The sequence below is a fragment of the Podarcis tiliguerta genome (genome assembly GCF_965153285.1).
Source record: "Podarcis tiliguerta genome assembly, chromosome: 8".
Lineage (NCBI taxonomy): Eukaryota > Metazoa > Chordata > Lepidosauria > Squamata > Lacertidae > Podarcis > Podarcis tiliguerta.
Genome location: NC_139541.1, coordinates 56,996,903 through 57,024,097, shown reverse-complemented (window position 1 = coordinate 57,024,097; position 27,195 = coordinate 56,996,903). Strand labels below are relative to the sequence as shown.

Genomic DNA, 27,195 nt, shown 5'->3' with positions numbered 1-27,195 from the left:
GTGATTCTGCTATCTCTCTACATCAGCTATGACTGGATGATTGCTGGTGCTTCAAAAATCCTTGCCTGGATCTATGGTCTGCAATCTATCTCTGCAGGAGTCTATGTATGGAGAATAGCCTGTTGCCTCCATTCAGTCATGGGGCACACCAATCTGGCTGAGAGCCATGTGCCTTGGGACATTGACACTTTTCACTCATATATCACACATACAAGAATTAGGACAAAGAGGCAGCTACTCTGGGCGGCTCCCAACAAAATATTATTATTATTATTATTATTATTATTATTATTATTATTATTATTATTATTAAATTGATAAAACATCAAACATTAAAAACTTCCCTAAACAGGGCTGCCTTCAGGTGTCTTCTAAAAGTCAGATAGTTGTTTATTTCCTTGACATCTGATGACACTGCCAAGAAGGCCCTCTGCCTGGTTCCCTCTAACCTCAATTCTTGCCGAAGGCCCTCGGAGCTGGACCTCAGTGTCCAGGCAGAATGATGGGGGTGGAGACGCTCTTCAGCTATACTGGGCCAAGGTCGTTTAGGGCTTTAAATGTCAGCACCAACACTTTGAATTGTGCTCGGAAATGTTCTGGGAGCCAATGTAGGTCTTTCAGGACCAATATAATATGGTCTCGGCGGCCACTCCCAGTCACCAGTCTAGCTGCCGCATTCTGGAAAAGTAACAATTTTTCAGGTGAATTGAGCCTCCTTGCCCAACTGATTAAAATTCTTCTTTTTTGTTTGTTTTTGCTGATTAAAGCAGTCAGCTGTCGATTAATCTACCAATTTACTCAGCCCATTCCATTAAAATGAGCACTCTGCTTTGGATGTTTTCCCAAGGGCTTTTGCAAAACCACAAGGAGGCAGGGTTGCCAACTTCACAGCATTCCACCCTAGCTCTGCCTCTCACAAGAAGCTCAATCTTTGGAGAGACATAACCCAGCCAGATGGGTGGGGTATAAATAATAATTGGTCCTCCTTCGGACCAATGTTTTATTCAGGGTGTGCTCTGCAACAGGTTCTTGATGTAATCATAGCGCCAGTACGGTGACTTTATTCTGCTTTAATTCATTCTGCGGTGTTTCTCCAGTGTCACCACATTGTTGCTGTCCGGAGGGGCTACAGTGGAACAACACCCTTCCACACACATTCATGGTATACAATGTTATGCGATTTCAGCAGGAAGTTACGGGATAAGAAGTGATTGGAAATGAAGCTGTGTGACAACCCAAAAACTTTTGCAGACACAAACAGTATCGAAAGTGAGATTCTGCGTCACCACCCTGAGAGCATCGTGAGCACAAATCAACATCAATCTCCCCCCGTGGGGACGGGGGGACCTTCAATTTCTGGTTTCTGCACCTCAGGCATTAAGAGCAAGCTCCTTTCCAGTCAGTTGGCAACATTGTGCTCGCCCTTTTCGGGAAACAAGGTATCTGTATTTTGGAAAGCGAGGCGCGTAGGTCGAGGCCTCCGTGGTGGGTTTCTGGGCTTCCCACACGATAGGGAAGACAGACGGTCGCACAGATCCCCGAAAGTAAAGGCATAAGAAAAGCCTGCTGGATCAGGCCAGTGGCCCATCTAGTTCAGCATCCGGTTCTCACGGTGGCCAACCTTACGTATTCGTGAGAGTTTTGAAAGCGTGTGGCTTGGCGACTTCCAGCGCCTTTTTCAGTCTCCGGCTTGGGACGGGTGGCTTAGCGGGAAAGGAAGACGGCGGACCCCCAGTCCCGAACAGGAAGCCGCGCTCCTTCGCGTCCGTCTCCCTTTGAGCCTCCCGCCTGGTGGAGGAAACGCGCCCCCGGCTCTGGGCTGGCGAGGCAGGGCGGGGCTGAGTCGCGGGCGTCGTGCTTCTTGAGCGCCGCCGCGCCGTCGGAAAGGCGAGCCGCCGAGGGGCGGAGAGAGGCCGAAGGAGGCGGGTGAAGAGGGTGCCATGTGAGTCGTAGAAGCAAAAGGCAGGTGGGAAAGCCAGCAGGATGGAGAGGGGCCGAGGCAAGAGGAGGAGAAAGAGCCCGCCGCGGCGGCTGCTCCTGTTTCCAGCCGGCTGCGCTTTTGACGCTGTCCAGCTCTCCAAAGCGAAGCGCCATGTAAAGCGGCAACTCTTCTAAACTTGGGCGTAGGCGGAGAAGTAATTGGGTGAGCTAGGCAAGGGGGAGAATCCCAGTTCCTCCGGACTTCTTTTCTCTCTTTCTCTCTCTTTCTGCGCCCCCTTCTTTTCTGGATAGGCTGAAGAAGCTGCGGGGACGGCGCGGCCGAGGCTAACAGCGCACCTCACTTTCCGAAGAGGGTCCCGCACGTGCGCCCTGGGCGCCTCCAGCCCTTGAGACCCGGGCGCGGCGCTGGGCGAAGTGTGACCGGGCGAGAAGCGAGCTGAGCGAGGGCGCGGAGGTCCCTAACCTGGCGCGGGCGTCGAAGTGTCGCGGCGGAGCCCCTCTCGGTCCCCTTCCTCGGGCCATGATGCCGGGCTGACCGGTTTCGGGGCTGGTGCCTCTCCATGCGGTGACGGTGTCCTCTCCATCTTGCCAGCGCTATGGCCGGGGCGTCTGGCGGGGACCGTGCCATGTTGTCTCCGGCCACGATCCCCGGCGGCGGCGTGGAAGCCCAGCGGGTGGAGTTCGTGGCCCTTACAGCCGTGCAGACGGAGAAAAACGACGTCCCTGCTGCCGGCAGCCCCAGGCGCCTGGGGCTCCTCGGAACGCCGCTGCCGGTTCCCCCGGGGGGCTCCGGAGCCCGATCCGCCTCCAACAAGCGCTACCGGCGCCTCCAGAACTGTCTCTACAATGTGCTGGAAAGACCTCGAGGTTGGGCGTTTATCTATCACGCCTTCATGTGAGTACTGGACCCCCCCAGACCCTTCCCGGCCAATCTGAAACTTTCCCCTAAGGGTCTTTGCGTATGAAAGGTGCCTCTTTGCATGGGGTTCCGTCATCCAGGGGTGCCAACTTGAATAAAATATTGTGGGGGACCAGGTAAACCCCACCCCTCATAATCGATCACATGACTCAGTGCACACACATTTCAATGGGAGTGCCCATTAACTTTGCGGGGGCCCAGACCCCTCAGATATGTTATTGTGGGGGCTGAAGCCCCCATGGTCCCTAGAGTTGGCTCCTATGCCACCATCCACCCATGCACCCAACTCTTTAACACCTCGGTTCTCCCTGTCCCATCTTTTAACAGGCCGAGAACTAAAGACCATGTTCCTCTCTGTGTCTTTCCTCCTCCCCTTGCAGTATTAAGATGTATTCCAGCTATTCTTACCACTTCCCACAGTTTTATGCTTAGGGAGGAAACATGGGGTGAGGGGCAAGAGGACTCACTAAATAAGAGATGTTCTGGTGGAGCTTGCTTCCTAGTGGGGCTTGCTTCCTAGTAAACACAGGTGAGAGCCAACATTGTCTCAAGCTGACCAAGGTTTGCAACTCTGAGCTGCTTAGTAAATAGCTTGTTTACAGCACTGGGCAGGTGTGCAGGCTCATGCAAAGCATATTGAGGGCACTGTTGCAAGGGATGCCCAGCAGGCCAGTGCTGCTCCACTTGTGAACACGGCCCTGAAAGTCAACAGAGGGCTGAGCCTGCCGCTATTCCCAGTCTGGATAAGTCTTGCATTCTTTAAATTGCATGTCTGTGAAATGCAAAGCCAGATTTAAATGGCGCTTGGGCAAAGCAACTTTTGACATGGCATTTGGGAAGTGCAAGTTTCACCAGACCAGTCTTTGATTACGCAGCCTACCCTCTGCATCCTATTTTCTTAAGGGCCCAGCCCCTCCTTCCTACAAAGGACTGCTGGAATTGGAGGGCAAAGCTGCTTCTCTGTCACCAAATCCAGATCATGGCCATAGTCCCCTTCAGAAATCCATTTCCTCCTTGACTTCTGGCCTGCTTGGCTGAGACCTTTGCTTTCTTAGGCATCTGTACAGTCCCAGCCTATCTGGGAACTGCTTTGCACCTGCAGGCTCCTATTTGGTTTTCTCTATTCTTCAGTGCAGACTCCAGGATTTGCTGTGGGGGCAGGGGCTCTGCTAGAAGAGGCAGGATGTGCAAACTATTGTTTCCCTTAGGAAATATCTGCTGCTTCTTCGATATTTTGTGCAAACTGGAAAGGGCAGCGTTGTTGGTCCAGCGGTCCCCTGTTGGTCTTGGGCAAATGCCCAACTTTACCACCCTCTTACTCTTGCTGAGTGGCTGCTGAACTGAAAAAAGTTGCACAGTGTCGCAGTTAGAATGTTAGACTTGGAGTGGAGAGACCTGGGTTTCAATTCCTGTTTAGCCAAAGAAACTCGCAAAGTGGTGCAGGCAGAGCCAGTCCCCAGTGTTCAAACTAGGCTAACTCTTTGGGCATCTCTCTCTCTCTCTCTCTCTCTCTCTCTCTCTCTCTGTGTGTGTGTGTGTGTGTGCAAAGGAGCCAGCCTTCCCTCCAATGAATCCTAATCTGCAGTTTCCCAGCTTTCATACTTTAAAAAGAGGAAATAGCATAGAATCATATAATTAATAGTGAAGTTGTAAGGGACTACATCTGGTTTTTTTTTGTTTTAAATATTTTTTATTAATTTACAACAAAAACAAAACAAAACATACATTGTTTTCACATCCAAATTTTCCAAATCTTTCTTTTCTAGACTTCCTTCAGCTTTTCTGTGAATCTTTCGTAGTCATTATTAATTTACGCATTTCCTTTATTTATATTGTCATTATTTGAATCTTTTTCCTCTATTCCCTTTTAACAATACCTCTCACATTTTCACAGTGCTCTTTTAAAACCCTGTAGCGTTATTTGGCCCTCACTTATACACTCCAGATATTCAACAAATTTCCCCCAGTCCTCTGTGAACTTTTGGTCTCTTAAGTATCTAATCTCTTAAGTATCTAATCGCCTGCATACTACTTTCATGTATTTGTTGCCTGCATCAAAATGTAAGTAAGGGACTACATCTGGAGCATTTTTAGAACCTGAGATATGAAGCAAAATGTTCAGGCACTCTTCCTCTCATATTGAGAGGAACTAGCCTGCTCTCCCCCTGCCACCCTTATCAGTTGTTTTTTTTACTTTTCGTAAAGTGCATGCCCACCTTACTGCTATGCTCATGCATGCCACATCTATATCTTTGGAGGAAGTGATGGGATGGGTGTGTGAGAGAGATCCTATATGGCCAATGGCCCATTCCCATATGCAAATCCTTGCTTCTGCTGCTTTTCTCTCTCTTTTCTCTTGCAATTTGGTGTGATAAAAGAGCCCTGTGTAACTCTGAAGCCTGCACGTTCTTTTGCTGATCGAAGTTTGAGCCATGATAAGGTACTGTGGTGCTTGTTTTGCTGCTCGGTTTCTTTGGCCAACACAGAGATCAATAACTTGAGCTGATGCAGATAGACAGGCGGCTCCTCGGGTCCCCCCTTGCCACCCGCAAGACTTAGGGTGCAGTTTAAAAATCAGTTTGAAAAATATATTTAATGATGAAGCCATTATTTTGCTCTTAACTTCTGGTGGCAGCTTAAGCAAATGGCAGGTCTTCATTTACTTGATATCACTGAAGCTATAGCCTCCAGTTTGGCTAGGCATTGTTCCCTGTATTCAGTAATTAGTGGTAACTGTTTGCAATTAAGCATAAATGTGCCCAAGCTGTATTCCTAGTCTGGTTAATAAGTGGTAAAAGGGTTAGTGCTGCTCCTTCTGTGCATGCTGCAGATTGAACAAAGGGGCTTGGGGTTTTTTTTGTTTGTGTTTTTTTGCCTTGGTGATTGTGGATATGAAGCCAGGCAGATAACTCACCTGGAAGGGGAGTGATTGGCTGTGATTTGATGACTACTTACTTTTGCCTTAAAATCCTGGGTAAAGCCATAGCATAGGATTACAGTGGTACCTCGGGTTGCAGATGCTTCAGGTTACAGACGCTTCAGGTTACAGACTCCGCTAGCCCAGAAATAGTACCTCGGGTTAAGAACTTTGCTTCAGGATGAGAACAGTAATTGCGTGGCAGCAGCAGGAGGCCCCATTAGCTAAAGCGGTACCTCACGTTAAGAACAGTTTCAGGTTAAGAACAGACCCCCAGAATGAATTAAGTTCTTAAACCAAGGTACCACTGTACTCTTTCCACTCCCTCTTTCATGTAAGTAATCAGTTTCCAGGTGAGAGGTTGGGAGTGGCTGGATCTAAAATTGAGGTGCAACTCTGACTGTGCCCCTGTTGTTCAGACACTGAGGGCACCATATATCCAGTACTTTTCAGAGCAGCACAGCAAAACAGATCAGGAGCTTACAGTTCAAATTTTGCAGCAGTGGAAGCAGCTGAGGAAGAGACAAGGGTAGAAGGGATGGATTTTGAGCAAAAGCAGCTTGCCTGGACTCAAAGTTCAGTTTCCTTTTTGGAAGGAGAGCTGGATTTTAAAGTGTTCTTTAATTCTGCTTCTTTTATATGGAACGACAAGTTAGAGGCATTATCTGGAAGACTTGGCACCAGGGGTTTCCGTTGCCTGAGCCGACTGAGGGAAGGGGGGGGGGCAGATCTCTTAAGTGATGGCACCAAACTTTGGAGGCAACCAAGCACTTAGATTTTCCCCTTCTTGTGCATCTCAAGCTGTGCAGCCACAACATTGTGCCAGCAGCCAGAACCAGTTCCCGGGCTGCCGGGGTGCATTGGTGTGATGTTTTTGAATGGTATGGAAAGTCAGTGGAAAGTCCACCCCTCCCAAATGAAAGTTAACCTTATTGATGCTGAGAGAACCCTGTGGTGACAGAACGGCATTTCAGGCTGTTTGGACAGAGCAATTCCTGCAGGTCTCCCTGTTTTTCACCGCTGCCTGCTTAATCTTACCCAGGGCATGTTCCTCCCAGCTTCTGAGCTCAGAAATGCACACTTCTTCTGCCTCAGGACCCATTTTTCAACAAGAAAACATGTGAAGTTGTAAGATGGCAGTAGGTAACTCTGCACATGAGTAACAACAGATGTCTATGATGATGCTTCCATGCCCCAGAGCCTTTGATCTCTGAAAAGTTTATATTGGCCATACTAGCTAAGGGGATCCTCCTTGGCTAGGGTACCATTTAGTTGTGGGGCTAACAGGTAAAGGGGCCCGTTTGTGTTATGCCAGCTTGTGAACCCTGAAAGGTACCTGGCTAGTGGTTGTTGGCAACGTCTGTCTGTGGAGGAAGGATGAGGAACCTTTATCCCTCCAGTGGAAGTTGCTGAACTAAAACTCCCTTCACCTCTGACCATTGGTCATGCTGGTTGATGCTGATGGGAGTTCATACCTTATTTATTTCAACCACTTGTATATTAGTTAATCATAGTTGTCTCTAAATAATGAGTCCCATGACACCTGGAGGACCACTGCTGGAGAGGCTTCTCCAGATCACCCTACCCTAGGCTGGCTCCTGCAAGGTCCTTCAGGAAGATGTAAGGCAGAGTTGCAACAGGAAAGCTGAATATGAGGTCCAAAGGATATTCCTTCCCATCATGGGGAAAAGGATCTTGGTTTCAATAGGCATACAATGCTGTTGGCAACTGGGCTTCAGTCTCCTGTCCCAGCTCCCTTTCTGCTGATTCACCCCAAAATACCTCCCTTTTTTTGCAGAATCTGATCTCCACTACGGACATGATAAGCTCCTTTATCCTGACTCAGACCATTTGTCCATCTAGCTCAGTATTGCCTGCACTGACTGGCAGTGGCTCTCCAGGATATTCAGACAGCCTTTATTTCTCTTGGTCCTACCTGGAGATGCTGGGGAATGAACCTTTTACAGGCAAGGCAGGTGCTGCACTTTCTCTGGGCCTCTGTCTTGCCCTGCCCAGCTGCTCCTTGTGGCATTATTTATCTCTCCATCTATTAGACCACCATCTCTTCTCAGTTGTGTCGACCTCCTTCGCAGATACTGCAAGGAGCAAAGCTAGCATAGCTGTAAAGTGGAACAGAATCTCTTCTTGATTGGTGTGTGAGACCATCAGACTGTCTTGGCAGTCCTGCCCTCCAACACCCTGGGCATTTGCCTCCCTGTTCATCTTTTTAAAGGAGCAGTCCTTTATTCCCCCCTTAATTTTGACAATACAATTATTTGCTTCTCCACTGATCATATTACTGTCTGAGTTGGGATTCAGTTCGGGCTGTTCCTCTTATCTGCCTTTGTTTCCAAACAGGAACTAGATAGGTAACTCTTCCATATTTCTTTGCTCTGAGTGAGGCAGGGTGGAAGATGTTAGTTTTGTGTGCCCTGGAGGACACAAGCAGCTGTTCTCTGCACTGGAAACTTTGGCTGAGGCTTTTTGTTTCTTTGGGAAGGTGTGTTTTGTATAGACAATCATGATACAATAGCTATGGCCTGATGCCTAGGCATTTTAAATGGGTTTTAGCTTTAGGCTATTAAAAGAAGAAGAAGAACTGTGACATGCTTTGATACTGTTAGCTATACTTTCATTGTTAAAGAATTTTATTTTTTGAATTTCTTGTTTTGAGCTGCCTGAGAACTTTCATAGAATCATAAAATCAAAGAGTTGCAAGGGATCCTGAGGGTAATCTAGTCCTGCAATGCAGGAATGTCAACAAATGCATCCATGACAGACCTCTGCTTGAAAACCTCCAACGAAGGGGCGTCCACATCATCCTGAGTGAGACTGTTTCACTGTTGAACAGCCCTTACCATCAGAATGTTCTTGATGTTTACTGTATTTTTCACTCTATAAGATGCACCAGACCATAAGACACCTAGTTTTTGGAGGAGGAAAACAAGAAAAAAAATATTCTGAATCTCAGAAGCCAGAACAGCAAGAGGGATCGCTGCGCAGCGAAAGCAGCAACCCCTCTTGCTGTTCTGGCTTCTGGGATCGCTGTGCAGCCTGCATTCACTCCATAAGACGCACACACATTCCCCCATACTTTTAGGAGGGAAAAAGTGAGTCTTATAGAGCAAAAAATACGGTAGTTGGAATCTCCTTTCTTTTTAAAAAAAGTGGGATTTGGTCAAAAAAGGTGGAATTTAAATATTTCAAACAAAATATACATAAAAAGCCCTGTGAGATCGGTCAGTCCTGTTGATATGTGCTTTAATCTGTTTTCAGTTTATTTTTTTTCCAATGTTTTAAGTAGTTGTTTTTGCTGATTCTGTTGTTTTATTCATTTTGTAAACCACTTTGAGGTTTTTGCTATCATAGTATAAATTCTATGAAATGAATCATTATTGTCACTTTTAAAGGCCAATTCTCACCCCTACCTTGTTCTGCAGCTTAGCAGCACAAACTTTTCTGCTGATACTCTTTTTAATTTTTGAAATTGTTTTTAATGTTGTCTTTTAAATTGTTGTAAATCACTCTGAAAACTTAGGGTGAAGGATGGGTAATATAGCAACGACAACACATTATTTTTCATCTAAGAAAGAAAAACTTTTTTCTTTTTCTTTTTGTGGATTTCATACATACTGGCTTTTCCAGTCTCTTCCCTTCCACTCCCAAGTTCAAGGGAGAGAGGGTGTGCTTTCCTGCTTTGAATTTGAAAAGTTGTTTGAATGTTTAAATAAGCTGGTTTAACAGGCTCATAGGCTTTCCAGGATTGGAAAGGACCCAGAGCCAAAACCATTCATTTGTGGGTCTCTTTTTCCTGTGCGTAAAAGTCTCTTGGCATTACAAACTGTTTAAAAAACCCCGGCTGTGAGCATCCAACTAAAGAGGCAATTGGTGAAAAATCTACTTAGTACTTGAGGAAATGTTATTTATGTTAAAGCCGGCAATGGACTTTTGGAGAGAGGCTGCTTAGTTTAATTACACTGGAGGAAACAAAGATTACAATCTTAATCTCTTTCTTGCTGCCCAACAAGGCTGTCTTGAGTGAAGACTTCATTTGACTGTGTATGTTGTTCAGTTTGACTTTATGCAGGTTTGCTCAGAGCTATCTTCCGTGAGACTTGCCGGGGGGGTAAGCACACTTAGGACTGCGGCCTTAAAAGTTCCTTTGGCCAGGATCTAGAGGGCAATGGGGACTCAGTTGAATTACACAGCAACTTGAGAAGCAAGTGGAAATATATTTCTGTAACAGATTGCCCCTCTGCTTTCAGACTTACGATAAACACTCAGCCTAATAAATGCCAGGGAGAAGCTACTGTTTGCTCTCCTGCTGTGGGACCCAGAATAGTAGAAGAATATTTTGCAAAATAATAATTGCATATCAAAGATGATCCTGTTATTTGTAGTTATTTATTATTTAAAAATTATATAATAATTTTTATTGGTTTTTACACATATTTTCCAGCATATCATTCTTTTAAACATCATTTCAAAATCTTTGGCTGTCACTACCTAAGACTTCCTTCAACCTCAACTGATGGTTTTCTAAAATCTTTTCTAATTATGCATTTTGTTACTATAGTTATTGCTATAAATTCAAATCTTAATACCTATTCTTTTCACAATAATTTATATATTACTCCTTACAAAACTTCTTTTAACCCTACAAGCGATGGCAATTGATTACAGTTGCTTTCCAAATATATCGAAAACTTCTTCCATTCCTTTAGGAAAGCCTGGTCCTGCTGGTTCCGAATTTTCCTGGTTAATCTCGCCATCTCACAGATATTTATTAAATTGGGGCGTGGGTGGCTCTGTGGTCTCAACCACTGAGCCTCTCGGACTTTCCAATCGGAAGGTCGGCGGTTCGAATCTGCACAATGGGGAGAGCTCCCATTGCTCCGTCCCAGCTCCTGCCAACCTAGCAATCTGAAAGCACACCAGTGCAAGTAGATAAATAGGTACCGCTGTGGTGGGAAGATAAATGCTGTTTCAGTGTGTTCTGATTTCCGTCACAGTGTCCTGTTGTGCCAGAAGCAGTTTAGTCATGCTGGCCACATGACTCGGAAAGCTGCCTGTGGACAAACACCAGCTTCCTCAGCCTGAAAGTGAGATGAGCGCCGCAACCCCATAGTCCCCATTTATTTAATTAATTTAGCTTCTGCCTTTTTCTCAGTCAGGATGCAAGGCAGCTCAGAGGATAAATGAAAACAAATACAGCTAAATCCACACAATCAATATAAAAATTGTTAAAAATTAAATACTGTAATTAAAAGCAGTACAAAACACTTAAAAGCATTTAAAAGCAAAAACTAAGAAAAGAAAAAAAAATCCTTCTTGACACTGTATATAGATGGTCGTTTTGCAATTGTACCCAAAGAATTGGATGTTGCAAGAGTGGGATTCTCTGGTAGTCTCTATAATGGTAGTCATGAGAATGCAGATGACTTGGTTCTAAAACTTCCCTGGATCATGTCCTTTACTGTCTGTTTCATCCCAGAGCCTTAGAGGAAGGTAATAGTAGAATAAAATTCAGATGAAGGTCCCACTCACATTGCTGCACATCATTGACCCATTTCTGTGGTCAAAGCACATATATTACCTGTGTTTTATTCAACTGTGCTGTGCTGGTTCCCAGTATGGAATTTGGCAATGGCAGGATATGATTTTAAAAGCAAGTTCCTAGTCCACATGGTGAGAGAGAGATGGTCATATTTGTAAATGTTGTATCTGCTTGCCTTTGGAACTTAACGGACTGTATGTACATCAAAATGTCGTGCATTTCACTAAACTCTGGGTTTCCTTGGTGTTAGAAATTTGGGGCTACAGCTTGTGAATGCCTGTGGAAGAGCATAACGGGTAAGAGTCTGAGGTGCACACTGGAAAATTCCTAGTTCTAGGATTTACAATATACAGTTAAAAAGTTACTCAAATGGAGGGGAGGAGGGAAGTCTTGAGATTCGGAAGAATCTGGTGCAATATTTGTTTTTACTATGGATGAATATGAATGAATTTGTAAAACCAAATAAAAATTATTTATAAAAAAAGAAAGAAAAGGCCTAGTTCTAATTTCACCACTGCTGTAAAGTCAGAAGGGGCATTTAAGCAAGCTACAGTCTCAGTTTCAGTTGTCCCATCTGCAGTATGGAGGTAATCTGTCTGATTTGCAGCAGGATGTAAGGCATTTTGAACATTTAGATTGCAATCCCATTAAACTCAGTGGGGTGGACTTCCGAGGAGACATGTATAAAAGGGTTGTGCTTTATAAATGCTTATTATTGCATTGTCCCAGCTGTATAGCAGCTTCAATTTGATTCCAGGCATAATGCAAGATGAAGACATATCTATAAATCCATCTTTCATTTGGCAACGGGTTGCCGTAAATTGCTTTGGGCCATAGCTCAGCGGTACAGCATCTGCCTCGCATGCAAGAGGCCCCAGGGACCAGAGTCAGTCGCTGGCACCTCCAGGTAGGGCTGAGAGAGGTCCCTGACTGACACCCTGGAGAGCTGCTGCCAGCCAGTGCAGACAACACTGAGCTAGATGGACCAATGTACTCAATGTACTTACTATAAGGCAGCTCCCTATGTTTTCTCCTCCTTCAGAACAAGGCTTTGTATTTGCTCTTGTTGAATACACTTCTTTGGAATTCTCTTGCTCATTCTGAATTGCCTGGGTGATGCTTTCCGCATTTGGCTTCTGTCTCTCCCTACATCTGAAAGCTCAAGGTAGCTAGCAATATTTTCCTTTTCTTTTTTAATTGAGATGGAAATATATCAGCTAGCTCCACAATGTGGAGAATAAGAACCCCCATCCCTAAGCAGAATCAATGGGATATTTATATCTTTTTAAGGTTGCAGATTTATTTATTTTGATTTGTAAAAATATTTATATACCAGTATTCATTAAAAATATATATATATCAGAGTGTTTTACAATTTGTGTGTGTGTGTGCTGTGGTTAACCCCTGGAAGTTGCTTCTGCAAGATGTGGCAATGGCCAAACAGTTTCAAAAGCAGGGCAGACAATTCCCAGAGGGAGGGTTTTAGCAACAACAATGAGCTAAGAGGACCCTCCAGCTTCAGGGGCAGTCTACCTCTGAATGTAGGTTTCTGGGGAACAGGCAGTATTGCAGGGAGGGGTGCTATTATTTTCACATCCTGCTTGTGAATTCCTGGAGATGTACTGTTGTCTAGCCTAGCATATGGAACAGAATGCTGGACTTAACTAGAGTTGTACTCAAATGTCCTCTCAACATTCTCTATTTGTAAGTCACAATTTTCCCAGCAGCCTCCAGTCGGTGTGGTACCCTATTAGCAGTTGTAGCCACATAGCCATGTTTCCCCCTCTAAGGAATATTATTTGCCGCTGCTTTTGTGTTGACAGTCTGGTCACTATTTTGAATTCTCCACAATCCCTAATGGGGTGGGGGCATGAGTGGTAACCATCATCAAAAAATGGTGCAGAACTGCAAGGTGGGAATTGCCATGTGGTCTTCTTTGAGGCAGGGGAGTGTGTGAGAAAAATATGAGACATTTTCTCGGAAAAGTATTTTGAGAAATTTCAGCTTAGCTCTTGACTATATGTACCTTTGGTTTGATTTAGCAAGTTACTCTTATAGTCTTTAACTTATAAAAACATGATATATATATATATTTAAAAATCAGCATTATCAGGAAACTTGAGTTGTCATAAGTGACCCTCTTTATAAATAAATGGGAGCTAATTGCATGAGGTGGAAGTTCCTGGTACAAATAAGACAGCTTTCGGCTGGCTGTTGTTTATAGCTTTGACTCCGCCATCTGGGTGTGTTAATACTGGCCTACTTTGCAGAACTGTTGTAGAGATAATTAAGATGATGCATGGGTAATGCTTTTGAATTGCGTTTTGGAATGTGCTGAATAAAAGCTAAGCATTTGTTAAAAGCAGGTTTGCCCTCTCTCCCTTTACCAACGCGTGCCACGTAAAACACACATCTGAATTTGTTCATTTCATTAACAAACTCACGCTCAGCAACAGCAGAAAAGACAGTACAATTCATCAAATGTGGGCCTTGGAAGGGAGAGCCTCACGAGTCCGTGCACCGGGGAGTCTCGGAATGAAGAGTGATTGGGTTAGCGGCAAGCGGCGGAGGACCGCCTTGCCTCTAATTGTTTTGTAAAGCCCACAAAAGCATTAATGATCTATGAGTTAATAGCACTGGGTGGCGATGTTTCTTGGGTTCAGCACAAAAGGCAAAACAAAAGGAGGAGTGGCAGGCCTTGAAACTTTGCATCGACTCCCGTGCTGGGCGCAAAGAGACAGCGTTAATTCTGGAGGGTTCAGAGGTGGGGCTGCCTTGTGATATCGAAGATGACTTCCCCTCTTTTCCACCTAATTAGATAGCTCATCTTCTTTGAGCATCAGGGTTGCAGCAGGGTTTCGAGAAAGCAGGAAAGCTATAAATCAAAGAGCAGGTGTTACGATTCCCCTGTGCTGGGGATCTTGCTCCCTCCCCTCCCCCCAGTCTCTCTTAACTGGGTTATTTTAACAGGATGGATAGACAGAGAAAAATATCAATGTGCAAAAGGAGAGAAGTGGTGTGCCTGATGATTATTACTGATCTTTTCCTATTAGCCATGCACCAAACCCCACTTTTGAAGCCTGGTGTAATGTTCAGATTCATAAGAGGCATAGTTTTCATTTTAACCCTATTCATCAGGTCTCTAGCCCTCGTGGTGTGTGTTGTAGATTTGGTTCTTCTCTGCCCCCTGAACCAGTTTCTGCACCAGTTTCTACAGCTGCTGTGGACCCCACTGCATGCTGTGTAGTGCAGAAAAGTCCACATGGAACTTGGTGCTGATGCAGAATTCGGGCTTTTGACAATCTTGGCTTTTCATTGCAATCTTCCAGGTTTCTAGCCCTCATCATATTTTTCGGTGTGCATTATTGCCTGCCTACTCACCTGCTGGTCTCTACAACTGACAGAGCTTCTGCAACTGAGTTCCTGTGCCAGCTGCCAAGCCAGAAATATGGGGGAGCTGTTAAGTAAAGAATCAGTCTTAGTTGGTAGCAGCAACTGTTCTGTACTCAGCTTCTACTGTCAGTCCATTGATCCCTTTAGATCAGCATTGTCTACACCACTGGTCTTCACCTGGTGGGTTGGGACTCACTAGTGTGGGTCATGGCCTGATCCAAGGTGGGTCGCAGCAAGAGCTCTACCACCATGCAAACATATAGTAAAAGGTTAAGAAACAGATCCCCAAAATGCCACTTAGTAGAGTTGTGTTTGTTTCGCTGTGATGTCCTTGCTGTCGCATTACAAAATGCTTTCTTTCTCAGTCCCCAAAAAAGAGATAGAAGTGAGAGATTGCATTGTTTGTAAGTTCCAAGGGTTCAGTAGTTGTTTAGTTGCTTGTTTGCAAATATTGTGCTAGAAAATGAGAAATCCCAGCAAGGGATTTAGCAGGGTGGGAGGGATGGCAGTGAACTTCCAAAGCACAGCAGAAAATTCAGCCCAGTGCAGAATGTTTCCTTAACTCCTTGAATGTCATGGAGAGAAGCTCTCAATGGAGAGTTGTCTTCTTATCCAGATCTGTTGTTCAGAGAAGGAGTCTCCATTGCTACTGAACTGGTACCCTGGCAGTTTGTGGAAGTTAGAAGCTCAGGCCTTTGGGCTCCATCCCTGGTTGCTGGGAAGTGGCTGGGGTCATGCAGGAGGGGGGTGCTGAGTTCCACAGGTACATCGCATTGGGCTGAGCAGGCATGACTTGTTGCAAACTGGGAGTGGTACAATGATTGACAGAATTCCAAACAAATATATATTGAAATCTGATATATTGTACCGTGCTGTCCAGAATCATGTAAAAGGGCCCTGTACTGAGTGAAAGCTTTCTTATTCTGTGTTCTCTTAATTTAATGTATGATGTCAGTCTTTCCATTTCAGCCACATGCCATACCTTGTTTAACCATTCAGTTATGGGTGATGTGTTTGTTATTTCTCGCTTTAGAAGGCACTAAAATCTTAGCTGCTAGCAAAAGATTGGCAACGTGAGTTTGTGGGCTCATTAACGCCAAATAAATCTATGGAAACTGTTCCCATGTTCAATAAGAGGTCATATCTGAGGGATGTATTATTTGCTAGAGCAGTCAAGTCCAACATTTTCCTGTTGCCTAGAATGAACACACGGGGAATGTGGCTCCAGACAGGGAGGACTTCCTGTCATACCTGCTCTGGAGCCTCCTCCCCTTGTGTGTAACCAGGTGGATGGGCGTGACCCTAGCGGACCATGTAAAAGGGCTAGCCATGCAGCCATCTTCCCTTCTTCTCCTTTGGACCTCCTCTTTTGGATCTTCACTTCTGGATCTCTCTCTCTCTCTCTTTTTAAATAATATTTTATTAAGATTTTCACAAAAGAGAAAAAAGAAAAACACAAAAATAGTAAAGAAAAACAATTAAAAACAATTCAATTTTTCATAATATATCTTGCATTTGCTTGTTTCCTGGACCTCCCCACACCTCCCCTCTTTGTATTCCAATTCAATCTATTTATTCAGCAAATCCTTTCCCTCTACCTTATCCTTATCTTGGTCTTGATATATTATACCTTTAAGTTTTCACCTATTTACATTCCATTTTTACGTATTCCTTCGTACCATTGTTACTAAAAACCCCTTAACCTCAATCCAACATCATTCTAACACTCATTAATTTTATAATATTTCTGTAAATAGTCTTTAAATTTCTTCCAATCTTCACTTCTGGATCTCTACTGCTCCTGGCTCTTAGCCAGCACATGGTACATCCTTACAGAGGATGAAAGCAACAAGTAAGTTAAAAAAAAAAAAAAAAAGGTAAAAGGGTAAAGGATCCCTGTACGGTTAAGTCCCGTCAAAGGCGACTATGGGGTTGTAGCACTTATCTCACTTTCAGGCCGAGGGAGCTGGCATTTGTCCACAGACAGCTTTCCGGTCATGCGGCCAGCATGACTAAACCACTTCTGGCACAACGGAACACCGTGACGGAAACCAGAGTGCACAGAAACTCCATTTACCTTCCTGCCACAGCAGTACCTATTTATCTACTTGCACTGGCGTGCTTTTGAACTGCTAGGCTGGGGCAGAGCAACAGGAGCTCACCCCATCATTGGAATTTTAACTGCCAACCTTCCGATCGGCAAGCCCAAGAGGCTCAGTGGTTTAGACCACAGTGCAACAAGCAGAAAGTCTGAGGCCTAGCTCTGACTTCTTTTCTCTACAAATGTAACTTGTTACCACAAGATAAAGCCTGCCTTCAGATTACTGCTGTGAACTGAATGATAGCAAAATTTTATTGTTATTTTTCAAGAAGACTGTGTTGCGTTATTCTTATTTTAAGAGGGAAATAAAAGGGGAGATTTACCTGGAACAATCCAGATGGGACAAGCCAGACAGGATTGCTTAATTAAAAGACTCCAGCTCAGAGGTAGGCAACCCAAAGCCTATGGGTTGGATGCGGCCCAATCATCTTCTCAATCTGGCCCGCGGACGGTCCAGGAATCAGCATGTTTTTACATGAGTAGAATGTGTCCTTTTATTTAAAATGTATCTCTGGGTTATTTGTGGGGCCTGCCCGGTGTTTTTACATGAGTAGAATGTGCGCTTTTATTTAAAATGCACCTCTGGGTTATTTGTGGGGCATAGGAATTGGTCCTTTTTTCCCTTCAAAATGTAGTCTGACCCACCACATGGTCTGAGAGACAGTGGACCAGCCCATGGCTGAAAAAGGTTGCTGGCCCCTGCTCTAGCGAGTCATCAATTGCTTCACTATAAGCTGCAAGGGAATGTTCTCTGCTGTTTGCTCACTAGCATGAGTGAGGAGGGATAATATCAAAACAATATATCCTCTCCTATCTCCACAATCAACTTAGCCGTAGTGATGTGAGAACACAGGTTCTCTTATGGATTAGTAACTGATTAAATACATAATAGAAAGTGGAAAGGAGGAATAAATAGGCAGCTCTGAGGAAGGTGCTGGAACAACAACTCCCTTGTGAGGAATGACTTCAACATCTGGGGCTCTTTTATTTTGGTGGGGAAGGTGAGTAAGTGGGGGTCAGGACTGAGTTTTATAGAAGCATACACCGTGTAGGAAAGTAGACAGAGCTTTGCCATCTCTCTCATAATTTTAGGTCATTGCAGCAGACTCAGTACAGACACAAAAGGCAGCATTTCTTCACACAATGCATCATCTGTGGGGTTCACTACCAGAAGACTTAAACGGCTTTAAATGAGGATTAGACAAATCCATGATGAATAGGACTATCATGGCTATGTACATTACCTCCAGCAGGGAAAGCTATTACCCTCTTATTCTGCTGAAGAACATAAGACGGTTCTGGCTGCTGGATCAGACCATAGGACATGTAGTCCTGTATCCTGTTCCCACAGTGGCCAGCCTATGGGGAACTCACAAGCAGGACCTGAGGGCAACAGCACTGCCCCTACTTGAGGCTTCTAGCAACTGTGGGATTGCAATTTACTTCCTAAAGGCACCCTAAACAATTCCTTATAGTATAAATATCACATTGCATTGGTTTTTCTGCCTTCCCAAATGAAGGTGGGGACACATAGCTATCATGGTTAGTAGCCCCCAATAGGCTTACCTTCCCTGAATTTGTCCAGTCCTCTTTTTTTAAAGGCTGACTTTGTGCTTGTGGGCTTCCTAAAAGCATGTGGCCTGCTGCTGTGTGGCATCAGCCTGCTGGACTAGTAGATGGACCTTTGCTCCGATCAGCAGAGCCATCCTTAGGGGCCTGACCATTAAAACAATGATCCAAGGTAGGTCAGAATGGGCTGTTCTCCCAAAGGGTCTTGGACCTTTGCAGTCATAACTGGAGATGTCGGGGGTTGAACCTGGCACCTTCGGCATGCAGAGCAGATGCTCTACCACTGAGCTACACACCCACCCCTACCAGGCTTGGTTTTTTTCTGGCTTAGCTTGGACTCTCAGCCTCATATAACCATTGCAATGAATGCAGCAGAATTTGGACCACTTGCTTTGAAAATCCGCTTCCAGCAAAAATGCTTTCAGTGGGGAAAGTGTTGTTGCCAGCCAGTCCTCACTCACAGCCTTCCCTTAATTGCGGCACTTTTTCTTGAGGTGCTGACGACTTCCTCACTGGTGAGATCGTGTTCCTCTCTAACCAGCTCCTTGGGTGATCAGCAGTTAAACACCGGGGACCTGTAGTATCCGCTTTTTTTGAGTGCGTCACTAACAAGCAGGAAGGTGGCATTCATGCCCTGCTACAGAAGCTCTGTTCTCCTTTCCAGGGTGGCCACCTTTCTAAAAATACCATTGCCATTTGGGAATCAATAACACCAGCCGACGCCTCCCGTTACTGCTGTTCTCCTTGATCTTGGAGGAGACACAACGGGGTACCCTCCCTGTAGACCTCTGTGCATGGGAGTTAATGTGGATTAAAGAGTGTGATATTTCTTACTAGTGATACTTAAGGAGAAGGGCTGAAAAAGCCTCCACTGAGTTATTAGGGAAGCTTTTGGGCACCTGCAGAACCGGGATGAAGCGAGTGTGTTTCAGCATACCTACCCCAAAGGCATAGGGCTCTTGAGCGTTAACAATGATTTGTGCTCATGTTGGAATCAGGGCAGCCTCATTCTCCATACTGTTTGTGCCTGCAAAGGTGAACACGTACAGCTTGGATTCCAGTTCCCTGTAACTTCCTGCTGAAATCTGGTAACTTTTTGTAATGCAAATGTTTGGAGTTCCCCACCACCGCCACCACCATTCTGCTTTTGTCATGCTATAGTTTCTGAGCACAATTCAGAGTGTTGGTGCTGACCTTTAAAGCCCTAAACGGCCTCGGTCCAGTATATCTGAAGGAGCATCTCCACCTCCATCGTTCTGCCCAGACACTGAGGTCCAGCTCCGAGGGCCTTCTGGTGGTTCCCTCACTGCGAGAGGCCAAGTTACAGGGAACCAGGCAGAGGGCCTTCTCGGTAGTGACGCCCGCCCTGTGGAACGCCCTCCCATCAGATGTCAAAGCGATAAACAACTACCTGACATTCAGAAGACATCTGAAGGCAGCCCTGTTCAGGGAAGTTTTTAATATGTGACATTTGTTGGAAGCCACCCAGAGTGGCTGGGGAAACCCAGCCACATGGGCGGGGTACAAATAATAAATTATTATTATTATTATTATTATTGTTGTTGTTGTTGTTGTTGTTGTTTTCCTCCAGATGCAAATGATGTGGTGACATTGGGGGAGCACCACAGAACAACTGACAAATTGGAATGATGTGGGAATGATCCAGTTTATATCCACCACTAATGAACTATTATTGCATCGAGGACGCATTACACAGCACACACGCACATGCACACACAGAGCACCAGTCTGCAGGGGGCTCATAAACTTGAGTGCTTTTGTGGCAAATGGTGCTAGGATGCTCTACAGCAGGGATTGCCCAGGTGGGGCTCTCCAGCTGCTATGTAGTGCAGCTCCCATTAGCTCCAGCCAGCATGACCTCGGAATGTTCAGCCTGATGGAACATGGCCAGGAAGGCTGGGCCAATGGGGATTATAGTCCAAGACATCTAGAGAGCACCAGGCTAGCGATGGCTGTTTGAACAAAATGGGTTATTTCCCCACCCCACACTCTTTCGCGCCACAAACAGGGTACTTAATCTTTTGTGGAATTTTATTTCATAAATAAAATAAAATATTGTGGCTCAAATTGGATTTGGCAACAATGCTTAAAGGCAGGGGTGGGGAATTTGTGGTTCTATAGACCAGGCATAGGCAAACTCCAGCCCTCCAGATGTTTGGGGACTACAATTCCCATCATCCCTGACCACTGGTCCTGTTAGCTAGGGGAGTTGTAGTCCCAAACATCTGGAGGGCCAGAATTTGCCTATGCCTGCTATAGACCACTGGTTCCAAACTCTTTTTTAACATATAGACCACTTGAAAATTACTGATTGTTTTTGCCTGTCATAGTAAATGTGATTCCACCAGAATTTTAATTCGAATATGATAAAATGCAGTATAAGAAATAAGAGAAGCAATAATCCTCAGGGTCCATATGGGGATTAAACTTGCAATCTTGGCATTATCTGCATAATGCTGAAGTTGCTTGCAAAAATGTGTGTATTAGAGAAAATAAGCTATAAACATGCATTATATTGGGAAAATTCTTGCAGAAATGTACATATTAGGCAAAATCACATACAAATTAGAAACAAATTAGAAGTTTGCACTAAAATGCTGGTGAATTTTCATGAGGACTTAAAAACAAAATCACAAACTGATGCAGAAATGTAGAACAAACCTTAAGGCTAGAAAAATGCAAAAATGAGCGAAACAAAATTTGACAGATTTGCCCTTTCCTGTGCCATTAATGACTACTTCATTTATGCAACCCACTCTTGCTGTTTGCCCTCCCTTTCTCATGACACCCCCCTTTTGGGTGGGGTTTCTTCACCTGTTGATTTCCCAATTTACTCTTTTGAAAAGTATGTAGCAGGCTTTGCTCTTAATGCCTCTAAATCAGCTGGGGGGTGGGATGGGAATGGAACAGTTGGCTCAGCAGAATTTTCCCGTTTTCCTGGAGGACCATTTCATTAAAAAGAGCAATTTGACCAGAAGCAAATTACAGGCGAGAGAGAGAGACATTTTTCCCTATCCTGCAACCCCCCCCCCAGCCCAGACAACGCAGCCGCTGTTTCCTTAGAAATTGGAATTTGTTCCTTCCTCCCTCCCCAGCTACAGTTTGGAGGCCTGTTTGCGTCTCTCCCTTGTTAACAGTTATTTGATGCATACTTGTTTAGAGGACCCCTTGTTAAAAACCTCACCTTTTGGACTCTGAGTTCAGGGTATGATGAGACGGGAGCAAGCAAATTGGTGGCCACGGGGGAATTGTGTTGGCTTTATTGGCACATCTGTTATGCTGCTTAATGAAAGCTGCACACCCTGGCAAGCTTTGCCTGCACACCCGGGGGCTCGAGAGATTAATTCGGCCCCGAATGGCAAAAACAACCAATTCAGCATTTTCCCCTCTCCCCTTTTTTTTTTTTTTTTTTTTGGATTTGTGTGTTGGGGAAACGTGCTGCCCATGGATTGACGTGACTGCCCGGGTAGCGACTTCTAGGTACAGTTGGTGGTGGGAGATGGGACGGTTCTGTTTAATGGACACAATCCAGCAGGAAGTTCTCAAGCCCTGAGCAGTAGAACGTCCTGTTTGGTTTGTATGCCATGTGAATCTGTGGGAGATGGAGGGCGCCCTGTCAGATTGTCTGCTTCTGCTGGCAAAATGTCTTTCTGAAAACTTGTAGGAGCAGGGCCAGTCAGTATAGACCAGGGGTGGGGAACCACGTTTCAGCCTGATGCATTCCCTTCTAAGCAAAGCTTATTTGTGTTTGTGCATGTGTGCCACAGTTGCGTGGAGTGAGAGACAGAAAAGTGGGCAGGACCAGAGGCAAAAGTAAGGGCCTATCCACACTGCCTCTTGTGCAGTGTTAGAAACTGGGATAGAAAAGCTAGGAGCCAAAACGGAATGTCTTGTCGCCATGGGGTGGGGGTCAGCAACACTTTTTATTTATTCTTTTGGTAAGCGTAAACTAATATGTAATTCGCATAAGAGACACATTGTTAATTTCACATTTTTATCAGAAATTGTTGATTCATGTTTAACTTGGTGTTTATGATAAGAATACAGTCGTACCTTGGTTCTCGAACAGAATGTGTTCTGGGAGTCTGTTTGACTCCTGGAACCACTCGAAAACCAAGGCGCAGCTTCTGATTGGCTGCAGGATGCTCCTGCAGCCAATCAGAAGCTGTGAAAGCCACGCCGGATGTCCGGCTTCCAAAAATCGTTCGAAAACCGGAACACTCACTTCCAGTTTTTGATCATTCGGGAGCCAAAACATATGAGTACCAAGGCGTTCGGCAACCAAGGTACGACTGTATTGGTACCATACTTCAGTTTTCAAAACACTCTACCCTTTATTGTTAAACTCCTTAACATTGTTTATCCTTAATGTATACTTCAAGGATTCAAAGCACATGCATTTCAGTAATCATTGAGTGTCAGCCAGGCACAAAAAATGGCACCCAGAAGTGCTCGCAAATGGAGGATCTTTAGGCACAAAATGCGCCTGGCGCCCTGCTAATTTCGAACCCTGCTTCTTGTCCTGCTGCTTTCCCCCAGGAAAGCCAATCTTTAGCGCTGAGTTAGAGCAAAAGGCAATTCAGATTGCCAATTGTTGTGATCTTTTGCTAAAGAGCCGGAACTCGTGCTTTCTTGGCACAGCACACGAGTGGAAATGTGGACGAACCCTGAGTGCAGAAACAGATGTTGTACAGTAGGCTACATTCCAGGCCTACAAAAGTCAAGAATTCTTCACACGCTTTTATTGCCCTCCTCTGCCAATCCCTCTATCCCCTCTTCCACACATGCAAGAGGCATGATCACAGTTCAAAGACAGATTCCTGTTAGGCATGGAGGGGGCAGAGCCAGTGAGAGGTGTGGCTGCGGGGAAGGGGGATGGCCCAGGCAGAATCTCAAGGGCCGGAGAGAGAGGTCTTAGGGGCCTCATTCATCCTTTGTGCATGAGTTTCCCCACCTCTGGCACAGACAATACTGGGCTAGATGGACTAGTTGTCTGACTCGGTGCAAGGCAAACTGTTTGTAAGAACATCATAACCAGAATCAAGTGGTAAAAATGACTGTGGATTGATGGACATAGAAAACAAGTGGGTGACACTCTTCTTTTGTGAAGGCTGTGATGGTGCAAGGCACGATGTTGCCACCCGCCCAGTGATCTTGCAGCTGGAATCTGATGTCCACACTGGTTCTTAGTGAAAAGGACAGCCCTGTACAATGCCTGCCCCCATCTTTTGAGACTTGATATTTGCATCTTGCTTTGATACTGGTGGAAAGCAGTTGCATAGGGAAGGGGTGGTGGTGATGAGACATTTTGGGGGTGTGGAAAGGGAGGAGGACGCCACAGAATAGCTTCAGCAGGCTACAGGTTTGAACACCGCGCAGGGAATGCGCAGCAGTGGGAGGAAGGGGGCCCGTGAGCATCTGCGCGCACTTGTTCCCCAGGAAGCTAAAATAAAAGCCAGCTTTGTCAGCAGATTTGCCTCCGAAATGGAGCAGCTCCCCACCTTTCCCGCCACATCTACAGGGAGGTGCCGGCGAGCGCCTTGAGGAGAAGGGCGTAAAGGTGCTGAGCGGAGTTGCAGTGGGCCGGTGTGTGTTACAATAATAGCACAATGCTTAATTATAAAGAGCCACCTGGCAGCAGGGCTGCCAAAAAGATGACAAATGGCACTTGAAATCCCTTCGGAAATAGCTATAAAAACCCTTGTTCTCCTACACGTTAGGGAGATGTCTCGCAATGCAGTTGTCCCATTGTTGTAACTTAATACAAGGCGGTGAGGACAGGGAAGGAGGATGGTGAAGGCAATGTGTGGGTGTGCAGAGCTCAGCGGTAGAGCATATGCTTGGCTTGCAGAAGGTCCCCAATTCTGCCCTTGGTTGTCTACACTTAGAATCGCCTGGGGCAGCAGAACTAAGAAAGTCCTCCAGCTGGAGACCTTGGATTGCTGCTGAGCTGTGTTCCCCTGTGGCCTTGACTTGGTAGAAGGCAGCCTTATGTCTTCATAACATCCAGGTTGATCTTGCAGAAGAAACATTGCCTCGTCTTGTCCTGCTTGGGAAATTGGTAGGGTCTACTTTGAGCAGAGCCAAGATGTGAAAGAGTGGAGGGTTGTGCCCATAGAACATGCAGTTGGGCCAGAGGGTGGGACTGCAGCTAAAAAAGATCGGTCTGATATGTACTCTTCACTTTAAAATGGATCAAAAGCTTCCAGTGTGAAAAGCTGGATTTTGCAACCTGTATAAATGAATTTCCTTCTTCTGCACAATTTCTTCTGCTCTTCGTGGTCATGGGGAGGGGCAGCGCAGTGAAGCCCCATAAATTCTTATCTTGCTTTGGAGGTTCCAGCATGTGTTCCCTTTCATAGCCATGAGGGCTAGAAATTTGGTGTGTGTTTTATAAAACAACAACAACAAAAATGAACAAAGATATGGAAGTTGAAAATCTCAGGAAGTTGAATTCTGTGGTCAATTTTGGATTTGGTGGCTCTTGTGGAACATAGCCTATAAGTCACTGTGGCATCCTATTGTCAGGATTGCAGAGGTCAGTGTCCTACACAGAGCTGTAAACAGCCAAGATGCAAAGCTTGGAAGCTCCTACCACCACAAAGGTGCTCTCAGTGGGTTCTCCTCCCCTTTCCTCATTGACAGCACTTTTTCTTCCAAACCGCTTCCCACTACCTCTGAGAGTTTCTTTTCTTTAGTCTTGCCTCACCTTTCCTCCAAGGGGCTCACATGGTTTTCTTTCTCCACTGCCCCACCTTTGTTCTTAGAAGAAAGAATCTGGACCCAAGGTCACCCAAGGAGTTTTGTGGCTGTGTGGGGATTTGACCTTGGAGACACTCTTTACTACACAGTGGCTCTGTGGCTGGCAAGTGAGAAAACACCTGCCCTCTCATGCTGATGGGAGCTTGCTGCTCATCATCACCACCACCACCTGCCTGAGCACCACCTGGCAGCAGGTGAGGTGTCAATATTTAGCCCTTCCAGGTTTCTGGGGCCTTAGCAATTACCCAAAAATCTCAGCCTCTTTAAAAGCTGCCCTGATCTGCTTTCATCTCCTTGGCCAGAATTCCCCAACCTGGTACCACCCCTGCCAAATACCATCAGCTCTACTCAGCATGGCTGAATGATGTTGGAACTGATGGGAGTTCAAATTGGAGGACACTGGGTTGGGGAAGGCTGCTGTCCATGCAGATATGGATGTAGTTGCAACCAAAGAGAGCAGCCACACGAACAAGCATGTGTGGGAATCAACTGGCTGGCTTCAAAGGAAGCAAAAGGAGATAGATCCATGCAAAGAATGGGCTGGTCCTACAAGGAGTTAAAAAAATATTGAGAGGGGAATTGGTTTTTCTTTAATTTTAAACCTTTCTTTAAAAAATAGACACAATTTTAAAAATAAAGGTTTCAACAATAGTGTTCCTTTAAAAAATATAACCTGGTTTTATAATCCAATATTCAATGCAGGCATGTTTGTTTTAGTCTGGATCCATTGTCCTCTGTTGAAGACATGAGTTACGTCTGCTTTTTATGTAAAAGAATGAATAGCACAGGGGAGATATGCGACACTCAAGGTCAGGTTTTGCAAACATGACACAGTAGGTCAGCCTTTGCCAACCTGGTAACTGCACAGCACAGGGCTGATGGGAGTTTTAGTCTAAAACTTCTGGAGAGCTCTAGGTTGGAAGATGTTGGAATAGATCATATAGTTTGGTCACTTCTTTCTGGACCCAGGGGCTGCTTGCTACGTGTGTCATCCCATATCTCACCAGGATTCTCTAATGCGCCCATCTCAATGATCTTGTACTTCTGCATTATACTCTCTCTCTGTTCAGTTCCCAAATTCATGACTCTCTACCCCCCTGCAACAGACTGAATGTTTACTTTCAGGACAAAGATGGGGGAGGCCTTTATTCCTTGCTGTGATCCCAATCCCATTTGCTGTTCCCCCACACATGCAATTTTGCAGTGTCAGGGATTCCCATCAGTAGCATGAGTTTCCATTGGTACGAAAGGGGACCTGGACTGAGGCTACAGCAAGTAGCAAAGGTTTAAAGCGGCCAGTCCAGAACATCTCCTCCTGTCCTCCTGGCACCTGGAATTTTAGAAAACCCATTCAGGCAATTGCTAATTGTATGGATGGGGCTTTTTCGAGTTCCTTTCTTTGATTTTTAGGTTAATGTTCTACAATAGGTCTTATCCATCTTGATCTCTCCCCCCCCCCCGACACTTTAAATCAATCCACCTGCTTAAATTCTTTTGGAGCTTGGGGTGGGAATAGTGACTCCTTTCTCCTTCCATTCAACTACTGCCAACGGTGACCTTGGAATGGAAGCTTCCCCTTTCAGACCCTATGACCTGCTTGTTTTCTGGGAGGTTTTTTTGCAAGCAAAAAGGCCAACTTTCAGGTAGAGGGTGGTGACCTTCTGCTCCTTCTCAGTGCTGTATTTCTGTTCCTCCCTCGGCATCAATGCTTCAAAGACGCTGTTTCAGCTAAGCATAACAAAATTGTGTGTGTGCCCTTAGCTTTGATAAAATTTCCCTTGCTTTATGGGGCTGGCTGTTTGATGGATAAGGTAGAGGTGAGCCGAAGCGTCGCACAGAACACTCAACATGAAATATTTACATCCAGTTGCTCTAGTGCCAGGGACTGAGTTTTGCCATCCTTTTCCAACTGGGCTTCTGTCGTGGGGTGTTGCTGGATGATGGATGGATCGATGGGCAGGATGCTCGTGTGTACTGCTCGGCTGCTGAAAGAAAGGTCAATTTATTAATGTATT

General features: G+C 45.3%; 1 protein-coding gene across 3 annotated transcripts in view; it reads left to right on the top strand.

Moving 5' to 3' along the window:
* Positions 1-1,827: 1,827 nt before the first annotated feature.
* Positions 1,828-27,195, top strand: part of KCNQ4 (potassium voltage-gated channel subfamily Q member 4) — a 92,706-nt gene continuing 67,338 nt past the window's right edge. The window contains exon 1 of one of the 3 annotated variants that reach the window (XM_083453110.1): positions 1,828-2,836. In XM_083453110.1, coding sequence (XP_083309236.1) covers positions 2,538-2,836 — 299 coding nt within the window. In that variant the 5' untranslated portion in view covers positions 1,828-2,537. The remainder of the gene's footprint in view (positions 2,837-27,195) is intronic. The other 2 variants (XM_083453112.1, XM_083453111.1) reach the window with 2 other exon arrangements.